General features: G+C 58.3%; 1 protein-coding gene across 2 annotated transcripts; it reads left to right on the forward strand.

Annotated features, from left to right (window-relative positions):
• The first annotated feature begins 3241 nt into the window (after positions 1–3241).
• Positions 3242–11366, forward strand: N4BP3 (NEDD4 binding protein 3). 2 transcript variants are annotated; one of them, XM_037060859.1, is made up of 5 exons: positions 3242–3556; positions 8629–8979; positions 9215–9730; positions 10081–10323; positions 10429–11366. In XM_037060859.1, exons 2-5 carry the CDS (start codon positions 8659–8661, stop codon positions 10954–10956), a joined length of 1608 nt encoding a protein of 535 aa, XP_036916754.1. In that variant the 5' UTR covers positions 3242–3556; positions 8629–8658; the 3' UTR covers positions 10957–11366. The 2 variants fall into 2 exon arrangements, with proteins under 2 accessions (XP_036916754.1, XP_036916755.1); XM_037060860.1 differs by having other exon boundaries at positions 8632–8979.
• The last annotated feature ends 4452 nt before the right edge of the window (positions 11367–15818 follow it).

Raw genomic sequence — 15818 nt, forward strand, 5'->3', positions numbered from 1 at the left:
GCTTGTCAGGTGTGGCATGGGACCCCCTTTAGGCCCCAGGAACAAGTAGATTTAACAGCTGATGTCACTGCTGTTTCAACTGTTGACTTAAGAAACGTCAAAACCTGCAGAGAATTTTTATGGGAGTTTGTTTGAGCCGAACTGAGAACAACGAGGAGGGGCAAGATCTCCCATGCGCCCTGAACGGCAGTTCACAGTTTCTCACGTGCATTTGCCATTAAGGAGGAAAAGTAAAGACGACGGGAATCTGGGAGAAAGCAAGGCGGGGACCAGGTTACTGGGTAGTTTACAAAACTGTGTGCTCTCTTGGGGGCGGTCGCGGATGGGAAGGGCGGGGCCTGTCGTGAGGCATTTCAAAGGTGTGTTAGCCCCATGTGTTAGCACAGGGCTTGCTTAAGGCAAAGTTAAACCTCCGGCTAAAATAGTTATAGGCCTGGGGTGTGACTACCCACCGTGACCTGCCCGGTTAGGAATTTAGGATCAGAGCACCCAGTGAGGTGACTTTCCTTAGAAGCCCTTTTTCGTCCACGCAGCCCCTCACAGAAACAGACTCTTAACCAACCACTGTGGAATTTCCTGGTCAAAAACCGGTAACTACTCTGCCCCATGGGCTCTCACCATCCCCCATAGAAAGAAGAGGCGATCTGCATTTAAAAAAAAGAAGAAAAAACAAACCCCCCCCCAAAACCCAAAACAAAAATGCTTCCCCTTCTCTTCTCCGGGAGAAAAGGTGTCCTGGGGTGTGTGTGTTGGGTCGGGGGTGGGGTGGGGTGGGGGGGGGTTGTGGTGGGATCTGATCAAAAAAGAAAAAGGACTCGTGGACATGGACGAACAATGTGGGGTGGGGTGAGGGGGCGGAGACGGGAGAGGGTGTAGGGAGGATAAATGGTCATGGGAAAAAATACAATAAAAAATAAAAAAGAGCCCTGGCTGGTGTAGCTCAGTGGATTGAGGTGTGGGCCTGCAAACCAAAGGATTGCCGGTTTGATTCCCATTCAGGGCACATACATAGGTTGTGGGCCAGGTCCCCAGTAGGGGGCACATGTGAGCAACCTCACATGGATGTTTCTCTACCTTTTTCTGCTTCCCTTCTCCTCTCTCTAAAAATAAATAAAATCTTTATTTTAAAAAAACAAAAGATGGTCTGACCCCAGAATACTCCTAATAGCTCCCCACACCCTCCTTTCTTCCTATAAAAACCTTCCATTCTGTACAACCCCTCAGAGCTCCCTTCTAGTTGCTTCATGGAATGCTGCCCAACTCATGATTTGCTTAATAAAGATCTTTTTAAAAATTTTTTAAAAAGATTTTATTTATTTATCTTTAGAGGGGAAGGGAAGGAGAGAGGGAGAGAAATATCAATGTATGGTTGCCTCTCATGCGTCCACTGCCAGGAACCGGAAACCAGAAACTGGCCTGCAACCCAGGCATGTGCCCTGACTGGGAATTGAACCGCCATAGTGTGGTTCGCAGGCCCGTGCTCAATCCACTGAGCTACACCAGCCGGGGAAAGATCTTTAAATTGACTCAGTTGAATTTCGTTTGTTGTTGTTATCTTTTTTTTTTTTTAACAATTTTTAACCCTATCAGACTGGGGGCTCCTCAAGGGCTGACACCCTCAGTAATTACCGAATTTTCTTCACCAGACAAGTCCTCCGAAGTGCGGCGCTTCCGCCATTAGGAATGAGGATGCAAAAGGGCTTCCACGGAAAGTCATCTCACAGGGTGATCTGATCACAAATTCCTAACTGCCCAGGTCAGGGAGGGGAGTCACACCCCAGGCCTATAACTTGTTTGGCAAAAGGTTTATCTCTGCCTGGAGCAAGCCCTGTCCACTCTTTGCCTGCAGCTAGATTAGTACAGCTTTGAAATGCCCCCTTTCAGATCCCAGCTTCTAATATTGTGCTGTGTAACCCAATCCCCTCCGCCATCCCGTAATCTTCCTCACTCCCCTTCTTAATCTCAAATGCACAAAAGAAACAGCAAATTGTTATTCTCAGGAGCATCTGAGATCTTGCTTCTTGGCATATATCATCCGTTTGGCTCAAATAAACTCATTAAGATTCTCTGCAGGTTTGGACCTTTCTTACGCTCACAGGAACTCGGTAAGGACAGCACAGCAGACAAGGCATTATGAACTGGTGGGTGAGTGCACAATGTATTTTTTCCTGTATGAAATCCGCATAACATAAAATTAACCATTTCAAAGTGTGCGAGGCAATGACTTTGACACACTCAGGATGCTGTGCAGCCACCATCCCTGTCTGGTTCCCCAAGGCTTTCCTCACCCTGAAGGGAAAGCCCACACCCTCTGAGCAGTTACTCCTCATTCCTCCCTCCCCCAGCCTCTGACACTAATCTGCTTTCTGTCTGTGGATTTACCTGCTTCCCGTAAGTGGACCATTCACATGGCCTTTTGTTTCTGGTTTCTTCACGTAGCATAATTTTTTGGAAGTTCATCCGTTTGCAGCACGTATCAGCACTTCATCCCTTTTAACAGGTGAGTAATATTCCGTTGTATGGATATACCAAAAGTGTTTATCCATTCATCAAGTGATGGACAAGCTGGGCCATGTCTGCTTTTTGGCAATTGTGAACAGTCCTGCTACAAACATTGACGTACACGTACTTGTTTGAATTCCTGTTCTTAATTTGGGGATTATATACCTGGAGTGTTATTACTGGGTCAGAAGATAACACTATGTTTAATTTTTGAGGAAGACATCGTTGTTTTACTTTTTTTCAATCTGAATGCCTTTAGATGTCCAAGTTTGTCTCCAACTCTTCTGTTGTGGTATATCCAAGTGCTTGACTCAAAGTATTTGGCCCCTGAAGGCATCTTAATTTGCTACCCCTAGAAAGCTTTGGTGACAAAAAAAGAAACCCTTAGCGCCCAATTCAGTATTTAAGGAGTCAGAGACCTTGCGTAAATCTCTCCATCTTTCAGGAGTACATACTACCTAGCTCAGCCTCAAAACCGGATACTACTACTTACCTAAGAGGACGGGAAGATCAGGGGAGGTGATGGACGGAACGCACCTCTTCGAAGCTGTTGAGTTCTGGATACGGAGAGGGGCGGGCGAAACTAAGAGGAGGAACGGGGCGGGCGGAGCGTGATCTGTGGGCGTGGGCCGCGCCCCAGACTGAGTACTAGCAGGGGTGCGAACGCTGGAGCCCGGAGCGGTGCGGCGAAGGGGGTCGCTGGGCAGGGGCGGGGCTCAGGTTGGTTGGCTGTGAGCAGGGGTTGCCCTCCCCCATCCCCTCCTGCTACATCCGGAGTCCCGGGCTGCGCTCTGGGCTGGCGGGTGAGTCAGGCCGGGTTTTCCCTCCGCCTCTGGGGCAGGCGAGCGAGCGAGCGAGCGCCACCGAGCGCGTCCCTACCTACCTCGCCAATCCGGCTCCGGCGCCCGCCCGCCCGCCCGCGTTTTCCCGACGTCTGCCACCCGGCGGCTCTGGCTCGGCTGGCAGTCTCGGCTGGACCGGCGCCCTGGAAGGAGGGTCCAAATCCGCGCGAGTGAACTGCAGAGCGCGAGGGGTGCGGAGTGGCGCCAGCATGGTAAGTGGGGTGCGCCAGGGACCAGGGTGGACTCGGGGGTGGGGCCGGCCGCCAGGGCTCTCTTTCCCCGCGACCTTGGACAAGCCGCAGCCCCTCGCCAGCGGAGGTTTTCTGAGAAGTGGGTGGGGGTGCCAGGGTCCGGTGTGCGCCCAGGTGTCCCCTACTTCGGCCACCGAGTCACCGAGTTGGGGGAATAGGGACCGACTCGCACGCCCCGCTGGAGGGGCCGGCAGCAGGTTATGCTCCTGTCCGCAATCCCTGCAAACATTCTTTCCGCGAAGCTGCGCTCGGGACCCACGCTCCGCGACCAGGGTGGGGCAGACGCCCTAGGCGCCGGAGCCTGACCTGGATCTCTGTTCCCCCTGCCCCATTGCCCCGGGCAGGCCCCAGGGAGGCTCCAGGAAGGTATTCCCTCTCCCGCACCCCAGGTAGTTCGAGGACCTCCCGCAGTTCTGGGGCGTCCTAGCCTCCGCCACAGCCTTCCCAGGGCAAATTCCTTGGGGATGCCTACGCCGTTTTTCCCCTCCTCCTTCTCTTTGAGACCCTGTCTCCCACCCCCTCCAGAATATCTCCTTTCATCCTTCAGCCCCCTGCCCCATACAGGCGGCCGCTGCCGGCTTGCCGCCTGGCCCCCGATCTGTGAATAAGGGATGCTCCCAGGGTCGTGTCCCCCCCCCCCCCCCCCCCCCCGGCCAGAGCACCATGCCTATCTGGCCACAACCTTTGGTAAAAGTGAGGGCTGACCTGGGGCCCGGCCGAAATCAGGGCTCTGGCCGTGTCCAGAAACAGAACTGGGATCCATCGTGTTCCCCCCCCCCCCCCCCGCAACCCTGTCCCCCAAGTACAGATTGGGGCTGCCCTTGTTTGCACCAGGGGCTCAGCTGGCTGCCCCTCTGCCGGGCCACCGTGTCCTCTCTCTGCCCGGCCTGGGCTTGGTGATCAGCCTCCTCCCAGGCCCTCCTGGGCAGGGCTCCTGAGCCGGCTGGCTGTGTGTGGGTGTGTATGTGCCAGACTGTGAATGAATCCGGCCAGCCTGCTCCCACTGCCGCCTCTAGAGCGTGCAGCTCCCAGGGCTGAGCGTCCCCACGCAGCGGTGCTGCCGCTATTTCTTCCTGGCCAGGGGCTGGCAGGAGGGACCCAGGCTAAGGGAACTGGGATCCAAGCCGGCTTGGTGGCACACGCCCTCGGGAGAAGCGGCTGTGGAGGCTGGGCTTTGTGTGCTGGGGAGGGCGGGGGTGAGCCCTGGCTGGGCTAGCCGGACCCAGTGCAGATGACCTTGCCCAAGGCACTGCTGGTACTGCTTGCCACTGTGGGTTTTGGGGCAGCTTGCTTCCTTTTTCTGGAACTCAGTTTCCCTGTCTGTAAGATGAAGTAGTGCTAACCGAGGTGCTGCCTGTCCTGTGAGGCCATGGTGGAGATGAGGAGAGGTGATGAGTGGAAGGAGAACCAGGTTGCTGTGCAACTGGTGAGATGAAGCGTGCCTCCTGTGAGTGTTGGATACTGGGCTGTGCCTCTTTCCGTGTGGCAGTGGGTCCGGGGTGAGCCCCCTTCCTGGGCCCCTCTCACCCACTGTCCCCTCTTTTGGAACTGGGACATTCCAGTCCCATTCCTCAGGGGCAGCTGCAGACACGCCCCTCAGCAAAGCTGATCCCCTACCCTAGCAGGTGCTGGGACCCTCCCCTGGAGTCAGGCTGGGGGGACTGAGGCAGCCCAGCCAGGAGTGGGAGCTTCCTGCCCCCACAGTCTGGGATGTCCCACCCCCGAGATGCACGGTGGGGTCAGGGGGCTTCTACACCTGGGGAGCCTGTGCATCGTCTCCTGTGCAGCTGAAGCAGCTGAAAATGGCTTTAAGCACATGATTTTACCTCCTGGGTCTCAGTTTTCTCCTGGGAAACGGGGTGATACCACCCGCCCCTGTGAGCGTGGTGAGGCAGTGGTAGGCCCAGCATCAGCTGACCTAACCAGGCACCCACTAATGGATGCCAGGATGCCTCCCTGACTTCTCATCTTTCTCTGTGCCCCGGCCAGGGCAGTCCCCCAGCTCCATCTTCCTTGTTCCAAAAGAGATGCCCCTCTGTTCAGGGCTTTCAGTCTGCTGGCTGATCTGGGGGATGGGAGCAGGAGTAAAGGCCCTTTCGGGGCCAGCTGGGGCCTGTGCAGAAGGTCCAGCTCAAGCCTAGTCTGCAGGGTGCTGGGGTCTTTGCAGCTGTGGGCAGAGCTCTGGGCCCCAGAGTAAGCAAGCCCAGGCACTTGGAGATGTCTGGCTTTATGCTCTGAACCGCCCCAACCCATCCCTGGGGGGAGGTGGGCTACAGGATACTTGCTGCCCCTTCCCCCTCCCCCAACCAAATCCTCTCTGACCGGCACAGCTGTCCTGGTCTGATCAGGCCAGTCGCTGGGCTTCCAAGCAACAAGAAGGAATGTGTGTTAGGAGGGAGGCGGGGGGCAGAAGGACAGCCCCTCTAGGAAAAGGCACTGTCCCCAGACTGGGACCTGCGATCGGTGGAGCCTCCAGGACACCCAGGATAACACAGCCAGAGGAGTTGCCTAGGTGGGGTGGAGGACAAGGGCCTTAAAGAAAGAAAGGGAGGGGGCTCTCTGTGCCCCTCCCTCCAGCTCCTTGGCTGTCTCTAATTGTGCAAGTCGCTTGTGGAGAAAAGCTGGTCCTGTGCCCCCCTCACCACCTTCACGCGTGTGTGTGCGCACACACACACACACACAGCCTCTGCATCTGCTGTGGGCGAGGACCCCGGGTCTCTTCTGAAGCGCTCCTGCAGTATGTCTGTGTCCCAGAGGGTACGCTGTGCTGCGCAGGTGACCTTGAGCAGGACCTCGACTGCTGCTGGATGTGACTGTCCGCACTGTGTCCTCTAAATGGGAGCCTCTGTGCCGCTGGTGGCACTGGCCAGGCTGTGGTGTGCGTGCGGTGGCTGCTTGCCCCCTGGACCTGAGGCCCTTTGTGGGGCACCGGGGTGACAGCCACTGCTCCCTGAGACAGGGAGCTGCCCAGGGCAAGGCGGGGCGGTGTGTGTTTGGGTGAAGTGGGCGTGCCTGGCAGCACTGTCACCCATGTCCCTCATCGTCCCCCTGCCCGGTGCTGGCACCGGCTTGCACTTCACATGACCTTGTAGCTCTGTTGTCTCCCTGCCTGTCACAGCAATCCCATAAGGAAGGCAGAGCAGGCAGAGTCTTTCCCCAGTTTAGAGACTGGGAAACCGAGGCATGGCGAAGGAAGGTGCCCCATGGAGGGACAGAGTGAGGCCAGGACAGGAGACCAGGTTTTCCTCTGCCCCGCCTCAGTGGCAGGACTTCGGTGCACTCTCAGACACAGTGGCATTGTGGTCTCCTGGGCCTGTCATGGTGTGGGGTGTCAGACTGGGAGGCAAGTGCTTCCTTCCGTTCCACCTCTGCAGCTGTGGGTGACATCCTTGGTCATTTGGCAGCCATGGCGCTGAGTCACAGGTACCCTCCCTGTGACCAGCTCTGTGATGTCGGGCAAACCGTTTCACCTTTCAGGGCCCCAGTACCCTTGCCTAAAAAAGGGCAAGGGTCCTTTTTATGAGTAGCTGGGTCACAGAACTCCGGGAGACCCCATGTGGGCTGTGTCGCTGTAGGTGCCCAGCACCTGCGATTCCTTACCTGGGTGACCCCCGACCCTGTGTGGCCTGTGATGCCCCCCAGAGAGAGCTGGGGGCTGGGAGGCAAGGTTGTCCAGCATGAGGTTGAGGGCCACAGGGCGAGGAGGCAGGGCCTCCCTTTTACTCCTAAAGAGCTTTGTCTTCCACAAACACAAAACCCGGAAATGGTCGAGGAGGACAGTATGTCCTAACGGCCATTGTTTGGGACAGTCCTGGAAGCATATTGGGGAGGCTGTGGAGCAGGGGTGCCCAACCTCGAGGCTGCGGACCAGTACTTAGGAACCAGGCAGCCCAGCAAGAGGTGAGCTTGAATGTAATGTGCTTGAAACACCCCCAAACCCCTCCCCCCATGCCCTAAATTTTCTCCCCAGTCCGTGGAAAAATTCTCTTCCACGAAACCAGTCCCTGGTGCCAGCAAGGTTGGGGACCACTGTTGTGGAGGACTTGCAGCTGCAGCGTGCCTGCTGGGTGTCTGTCCCAGAAGGAGAACGGCTGGGTGGTAGGCAGAGAAGGTGGCATCGGTTCATTCAGCACTGGGCTGAGCACCAGGGATGCAGCGGGGCCCTAGGGACACGCCCTGCCCTCCACTGTGTGGTCCCAGCACAGGTGGGGCCAGCCACGCGGTCTCCCACCAGTGAGCGGTGTGCGAGTGCCCGAGCAGGTCAGCCCGTGCTGGGCCTGGCTGCTGACGGGGCGCATTGTCCTGCTATCTCAGCCTGTTCTCAGGGTGTCCCCGTGCGGGGAGTTGTTGTGGCCGCCATCAGGGTGTGGGACCCCCCCACATACCTGCTGGTGGGTTCTTGAGTGCTCCAGCTGCCCCTGCCCCCTGCCCTCTGCCTCTCACGGTGGCCCCAGTGAACACCTGTCCCGGAAACCGTGGCCATTGTTCCCTTCGTCCTTCCTCCCCTCAGGCCCTTCCTGTTTGTATCCCCGCTGCCCGGTGCAACCCCACCCCACCCATGCCAGGTGCTTCCCTAGGGGAACAAACTCGGCAGGAAGAGGGCTGAACTGGGAACTGGGTTTCCCCCTCCCCAGAGAAGGAGGGATATAGTGTCCCAGGCCACTGACCCTGCTTCCTGCTGCCCTGCGCCCACATCCCAGATTGGGTGGGGAGCCTCACGGGGGAGTCAGCAAGGTCAGAGTCAGACCGAGCCTGAGTCCTCTGCTGTCCCAGTCCCGGGTCTCCTTGCATCCACACCACCCCTTCCCGCCTCTAGCTGGAGCTGGGGTACAGGCAGGTGGCTTTGGGGCCTGTACCCCTGCTTCTTGCCAGACTAGGCATTCTGCCTTGGACTCACTCCAGCCCCACATCTGCCTCTCCTGGGCCTGGGCCAGATGGGGAGCTGACAGAGAACGAGCACCTGGTTTTAGGGCATGAGGGGTGGTTGGGTGCTTGTTGCCCGCCTGCCCCTGATGCAGCATCCTCATTTCCAGGAGCAGCTGTTGGTGCTCCGCTGAAAATTCATGGCCACAGCCCCAGGCTCTGTGGGCATTGCCATGGGCAGCGTGGGCAGCCTGCTGGACAGGCAGGACTTCTCCCCTGAGGAGCTGCGGGCGGCACTTGCGGGGTCCCGGGGCCCCCGCCAGCCCGATGGGCTCCTCCGTAAAGGCTTGGGCCAACGTGAGCTCTTCAGCTACTTGCACCTCCCCAAGAAGGATGGCAAGGCCAGCAAGCGGGCCGCCCGGCAGGAGCCTGCCGACTATGCCACCCTTTACTACCAGGAGCATCCTCGGGCCGGTGACTTCAGCAAGACCTCACTGCCCGAACGGGGACGTTTCGACAAGGTGCGCCTCTGCCTACACCCCCTCCCTGGGGTGCGAGGGTCAGGTGGGACCTTGGGCCTCCCTGGAGACCCTGGTGCCGGGGCGGGGCCGGAACCTGCAGGTGCTGCTATGCGCTAGCCTGAGGCATGGTCGCTGCTTCCCGCTGGGGTGTGCCTGGTGCCTGGAAGGATCCCCGGGGACTGTGGGGGCATCGCGGTCGGCCAGGGGTCTCACCTCTGCCCTCTCTTACTGGCAGTGCCGCATTCGCCCGTCGGTCTTCAAGCCCGTGGTGGGCACCGGGAAAGGCTTCCTGTCCATGCAGAGCCTGGCGGCCCACAAGGGCCAGAAGTTGTGGCGCAGCAATGGCAGCCTGCACATGCTGGCCTGCCACCCACCCCTGAGCCCAGGGCCCCGGGCCAGCCAGGCCCGAGCCCAGCTGCTGCATGCCCTCAGCCTGGACGAGGGCGGCCCGGAGCCTGAGCCCAGCCTGTCGGATTCCTCCAGTGGGGGCAGCTTTGGCCGCAGCCCTGGCACAGGCCCCTTCAGCTCCTCCCTGGGCCACATGAACCACCTCGGGGGCTCCCTCGACCGGGCCTCACGGAGCCCCACGAAGGCGGGGCCGACGGCCATGCTGAGTTGCCTGCCTGAGCCCCCACCCCCCTACGAGTACTCCTGTTCCACTGCCGAGGAGGTGATGGCCATGCTTCCTGACACCTGTGAGGACCTCAAGAGAGGTCTCGGTGACGAGGATGGTGCCAACCCCTTCACGCAGGTGAGGGCAGCCTCTGCCCAGGGGTCCTGTTCTGTCCCTTGGCACTGGAGTCCTGGAGAGTGTCCCCAGCCAGCTCACCCTCATGGTTCTGGGCACAAGAGAGAGAGGAGGTGAATCAACTCCTCTTCCTGCATCCCCGCTGGCGGGGCGTCCGTTCACTGCTGGTTCTTGCTGGAGTTGTATGAGACGGAGGGAGAAACTCCTGGGAGGGCCACGTGCTGGGGACCCTTCACCTCTGGAGGGCACCCCGGGGTGGCGCACTTGTGGCCCTGGTGCGGGGCCCTGGTTCCTGCGGTGCTCGGGCACCGGCGGTGGGCAGCGGCCACCAGGCGCCTCTCTCCCCTCCGTAGGTGCTGGAGGAGCGCCAGCGGCTGTGGCTGTCGGAGCTGAAGCGCTTGTACGTGGAGCGGCTGCATGAGGTGGCCCAGAAGGCGGAGCGCAGTGAGCGAAACCTGCAGCTGCAGCTGTTCGTGGCCCAGCAGGAGCAGCGGCGCCTGCGCAAGGAGCTTCGGGCTCAGCAGGGCCTTGCCCCTGAGCCTCGGGCCCCGGAAGCTGACCCTAACACTAGTCCAGAGGAAGAAGCGCGATGGGAGGTGAGAGCCCAGGTTCTTAAGAATGCCCTTGTCCCCGTTTCTGTAGTCCCCTTCTGCCCACGCCCTGCTTTGCCGGGCCCTCGCCCATCCTGTGCTGCTTTCCAGGTGTGCCAGAAGACAGCAGAGATTAGCCTCCTGAAGCAGCAGCTGCGGGAGGCCCAGGCCGAGCTGGCCCAGAAGCTGGCTGAGATCTTCAGTCTGAAGACACAACTCCGGGGCAGTCGGGCCCAAGCCCAGGCCCAGGACGCAGAGCTGGCCCGGCTGCGGGAGGCTGTGCGGAGCCTGCAGGAGCAGGCCCCGCGGGGGGAAGCCCCAGGGGGCTGTGAGACTGACGACTGCAAGAGCAGGGGGCTGCTGGGGGAGGCAGGAGGCTGCGAGGCCGGGGACGCCACTGAGCAGCTGCGGGCCGAGCTGTTGCAGGAGCGGCTCCGGGGCCAGGAGCAGGCTCTACGCTTCGAGCAGGAGCGGCGGACGTGGCAGGAGGAGAAGGAACGGGTGCTGCGCTACCAGCGGGAGATCCAGGGGGGCTACATGGACATGTACCGCCGCAACCAGGCGCTGGAACAGGAGCTGCGGGCACTGCGGGAGCCCCCCGCGCCCTGGAGTCCTCGACTGGAGTCCTCCAAGATCTGAGGCCAGCGGCATGAGCCGACCGCAGAAGTGCTGTCAGAAGATGGCTTGGGCGAGCCCGCCCTGAGAGGGCGGGCGGGCTCCGTCATTGGTCTGGGGCAGAATCTGCTGAAGCCAGCCGGGACGGGGAAGCCCACCGAGAGGAGGGATCCGGAGGGGCTGTGGGCTGGGCAGGGGGCCACAACAGGAGCCAGGCCCTCGTGGCTGAGAAGTACCCCAGCGGGGCCCACAGCCTGTGGCCCTGGAAAGAGAGACTGGGAGATGAGATGCCCAAGATTCAGAGCAGCGGTAGGCATGAGGGAGGGAGGCTGGGACGGGAACATTGGCCTCCCCCAGAATGAAACCACAGTATTTTTTAAAAAATTGATTTGAGAGAGAGAGGAAAAACCAATTGATATGTCGTTCCACTTATTTATGCATTCGTTGACTGCTTCTCGTATGTGCCCTGACTGGAGATTGAACGTACAATGCTGGCGTATTGGGGCGATGCTCTAACCCACTGAGCTACTTGTCCTGGGCTGAAACCACATTTTCTATGAGGAGGCCCTGGGTGATATGTTGGGCCTGTCTCTGGCCTGAGTTGAGGCGATCCAGCAGGGTCAGGGCTGGGGGTCATGGACCTGGGCAGTATAGCCCCTCTCCTGGCCGGTGAGAGGGTGTGCCCGGTACCTGTGTTGGGCATGTGTGTTGGCAGGTGACAGAGTCCTCTTTGCCCCAGCACCACATTGTTCCTTAGCTGCCATGTGGGCTGAAATTCCTTTATCACCAATGGGATTTTTCAGAAGGAATGATGCCAGGGAATCTAGAAAAACAAAAGGGCAAGTCACCCAAGGCATTGCTCAAACTTGAAATGTTCTCTTCGTGGGAAGTCTTCAGCCACAGTGCCTAGGCCCCTGCCAGGTGTAGAGCCAGCCTCAGGCAACTTCCGCTGGAGCTCGCTAAGGCTCCTGCAGGGACCTGCCCCTCCCAGCACCCACCTCCCATCTTCCTGTCTGGCTGTAGTGCACCCCTCCCTCCACGGAGATGGGGACCCTGGGAAAGCAGGAGACTGGCAGAAAAAGCTTGTGGGTCACCAGATAAAGGGCCTTTGCCACTACAAGGAATGTGGACACATCCCCATAAGCATGAAGGACCGTGGAGTTTTTAAGCGGAAGTGAGGTAAGAGCTGATTTGGGTTCTGGAAAGCAGCCCCTGCCTCTCAGACATCTGGCTTCCCCTCTGGGCCTTTTTTCCCTCCCGGATAGGTGGCCTGGAGTGCAGGGCCAGGCCTGCTGCGCAGGTGGGTGTCTCCCCACCCCTCGTGGTGAAGCTCTGCGTCCTTACAGGTGAATTGCTGTGGCTGCTGCCAGGCAGAGTGTGGGGGCTCGGGTGGGAATCTTTCTGCCCCAGGGAAGGCAGGAGACAGGCAGACTTCTCCCCTCCCAGTGGCTGCCCTGGTGGGGCAGGTGCAACCCCAGAGGAGTTCTCGGCAGAGATCCCCAGCTTCCTCCCCGTGGCCTCGCCAGCCTCCTGCCAAGCCTGGCAGCCCCGTGGGCGCCAGCGGATGGGGCCTGCGCAGGGTGTGGATTGGGTTGTAGAGTGTGAGCCAGTGTGCCCCACCTTTTCAGGGCAGAGAGGGGTGTGTGAGTCGACTGCCAAGGGGTTGGTGTGTCTGTGGCCCTGTGAGGGGGAGGTGTGTATGGAGATGGGCTGTGGGTGTGTCTGAGGGGGTGTGTTTGGGGCCGCTTCCTGCCCCATTACTTCCCCCTCCCAGCTCCGCTCCCTTTAGCTGGTGAGGCTTGGGTGGAGCCTGTGGCCAGTACAGATCCTTGGCCCTAGCAGGGACCCATCTAGGGCCACCCCTCAGCCTGGGGAGGGGAAGGGAACGCCTGGGTCAGGCGGTTCTCTCCGCTGGCCTCAGTATCCACTTTGTACTTCTCCAAAGCATGGTTTCTGGGCCCGAGGCCCCCCACCTGCCACAGCGAGTGCTGGCCTGAGGTCTTGGCCTGGAGTTGGTCAGGGTAGGTGCCCATGTGCCCTGCAACGTCAGGGTCTGCTTTTCTGTGCACCACCTCTGCAGAATGGCTCCGCACCCAGCAATTAGCTGGGCCGGCCAGTACTGCCAGCAGGGAGTGGGTGGGCGGTACCAAAACTTGGCAGCTGTGCCAGAAACCAAGACCAGGCCCAGATATAGGGGGAGGGCTCAAGGGAGCCAAGCTGGGGCGTCTCAGAAGGAACCGGATCCCTATTAGCTTATCCCTGGGGAAACCAGCTCCAGTCCCCAAGCCGGCTCAGTGGCTCTGGGGCCAGCTGATTATAGGTGCCACTGCAGTGGCTGCTGCTCCCGGGCAGCTCCTCCCTCTGGCCACTGGCAGGCCCCTACCACCAGCAGACTACGCCCAGTTCTCTGGAGCTGTGGCCAGCCCCCACCCAGGCTCCCTGCCCCTGGTTCCCCCTGTGCTCAGTGCAGGTAGTGTCATGCCTGCCGGCTACTGCCTGGGCCCCTCAGTCTGTCTCTCAAGGCTTGGGACAGTGACTGATAGTGGGGCCCCTTCGGACCCCAGCAGCCCTCCCTGTGCTCAGGTCTTGCCTTCTCAGGGAAGCCTCTCCTGAACCCACACAGGGCAGTCCCCTCCCCTGTGCCCACAGCCCCAGGTGCCTCTCCACCAGCTCTCTCTGTGCTGCTGGAATTGCCCCTTCATCGCCGTCCCCACTAGGCTGCAGGCCTTCACCAGGCACAGCCATGTCTTGTTTTTATCCCCAGAGCCCTCTGGCTCCAGCCCCAGAAGGCACTGGGGGGGCTTCGGAGTCCAGAGGGACCAGACCCCTCCCCCACTGGCATGGGTTTGAGCTGGCGGTAGGATGGGGTACATGGGGAGGGTTCCTGCTCCAAGTGTCCATGTCACCTATGGGCACCGTGCACTACATGCTGATGTACTGCTGTCCCCCTTGGGGCCTGGCGTGGTTTCCAGGTTCGGAAGCCAAAGTGGCCAGGGCTTCTGCCCTCTTGACTCTTCCCTATGGGATCCAGGGGAAGGAGATGACACGCATGGCCATGCAGTGACTGGGCCAGGCAGGAGACTGAAGATAGGAGGGTCTAGAGAGTGTACTCAACGATGGTCAAGTCAGAGAGTGAAGACTGGCCGCTGGTGCAAGGATGGGGCAGGAGTCATTTTCTCAGAGACGGAGGGTGGGCAGGGGGTGGGGCATGGGCGGGGCTGTGCGTATTAGTGATCCTTTCTCCAGGGACAATTTACCCTAGTGGGTCCGGGCTTAGCCCTCTATTCTATTGGATTCAGGAAAGAAAAAGAACATGCTGTTTCTTGCAACAAAAGTGAAATATGTCACATGAGATGAGGCAGAGTGTCGTGGGCGTTCAGAGGACTTACCACAGGCTCCCGTCACTTCAGCTGGTGGAGCGGGGGTGACAAAGACGGAACAAACTTTGGTTAGGCTCTTCTGAACTCTTGCTTTGACTAGGCCTGCCGCTTGGGGGCTGCCCTTCCTTGTACAGTCCAGTTTGAGCGAGAGTTCGGCTAAGGTAGTTCAGTCGGATTGCCTGTCCTGCACGGCAAGTCGCCCTCCGCAGGTAGTCCAGTTCCTTGTCCTCCACTACTCCCCAGGTGAGTCTGATCGCTGGCCTGCCTTCCAAAAGATTCCCGTGGCCCATTTAGTCAGAATCTCCCTACCCCCTGAGGTTTTCGCTTTGTAACTTTCCATCCACTGACCTCCACTCTGCTCCTTGGTTATGACTTGTACTTTCCCTGTCATATTTGGAGTTGAGCCCACTCTCTGTCCCCTACTACAAAACCCTAGTGCGGTAGCTCTCCCTTGAATAAAATCTTCCTTGCTATTCTTTAACAAGTATCGTGAGTAATGTTTTTCTTTAATGGGATAAGCTGCTCTGAATTGGGGTGATTTCCTCAGGAGCACGACTAGGGTGGGCCTGATCTTGGACACAGTGAAGTGTGAGGCAGGTCTAGGGGAGGTCTCTCTGGTTTGCAGGCCAGTGCTCAGTCCGCTGAGACACACCAGCCACAGCAAGAACCTTTTAAAAAAAGATTTATCTAGTGTGTGCCTTGTATGCCCATTCCCCTCCTCCCATTTTAAGGCATTTTTACTTACAGGAAAATCCACCCTTTTTGGGGTTCAGTTTTTAGAGCTTTGACGAATGCAGAGTTGTATAACCAGCCCCACAGTCAAGATACAGAATAGTTCGATCTCCCCCCAAACTCCCCTGTGCCCCCCTGTAGTGAGCCTGTAACCTCTACCCACAGGCAACCAGTGATCTGCTTTCTCAGTTACCTTTTTGTGAGCTTTATTTAATCCTACCACTTATTTAGAACATAATACAAAGTAGCAAGTAAAAATAAAACCACTTCATTGGAAAGAATAAAAAGCCAGAAATAGATTCCGTATTGTAGAAAATTCTAATATGATGATGAGGGCTTCAAAACGGGAGGGTAAGCCCTGGGTGGTGTGGCTCGCTGGGCTGTGCACTGGCTTGCAAACCAAAGGGTCGCTGGTTTGATTCCCAGTCAGGGCACACACTTGGGTTGCAGGCCAGGTCCCCAGTAGGGGCGTATAAGAAGCAACCATACACTGATGTTTCTCTCCCTCTCTTTCTCCTTCCCTTCCCCTCTAAATAAATAAATAAATAAATAAATAAATAAATAAAGTCTTTAGAAAGGAAATAATTTTTTTTTTTGAAAAAAGGTAAGGAAGGATTATTTAATAAGAGGCGTTGTGGTAACTGGACAAAAATGTGGGGGAAAGTGTCAGACATTGTACCTCCACCTGCAAAACAAAATGAATGGGTACCAAGGAGTTACATTTTAAAAATCAAATCCCAGGAAAGCAGCAAAAGGTGAAACAGACTACTATTG

This window comes from Sturnira hondurensis, unplaced genomic scaffold, assembly GCF_014824575.4.
Source record: "Sturnira hondurensis isolate 20B ecotype Veracruz unplaced genomic scaffold, ASM1482457v3 Scaffold0012984, whole genome shotgun sequence".
Taxonomy (NCBI): Eukaryota; Metazoa; Chordata; class Mammalia; order Chiroptera; family Phyllostomidae; genus Sturnira; species Sturnira hondurensis.

Bases quoted from the DNA above. Each gene is read 5' to 3' on its own strand.
- N4BP3 (XM_037060859.1), top strand. From the start codon at position 8,659: ATGGCCACAGCCCCAGGCTCTGTGGGCATTGCCATGGGCAGCGTGGGC. The intron at 9,731-10,080 runs GTGAGGGCAGCC...TCCCCTCCGTAG, and splicing joins GTGCCAACCCCTTCACGCAG to GTGCTGGAGGAGCGCCAGCG. The intron at 10,324-10,428 runs GTGAGAGCCCAG...GCTGCTTTCCAG, and splicing joins AGGAAGAAGCGCGATGGGAG to GTGTGCCAGAAGACAGCAGA.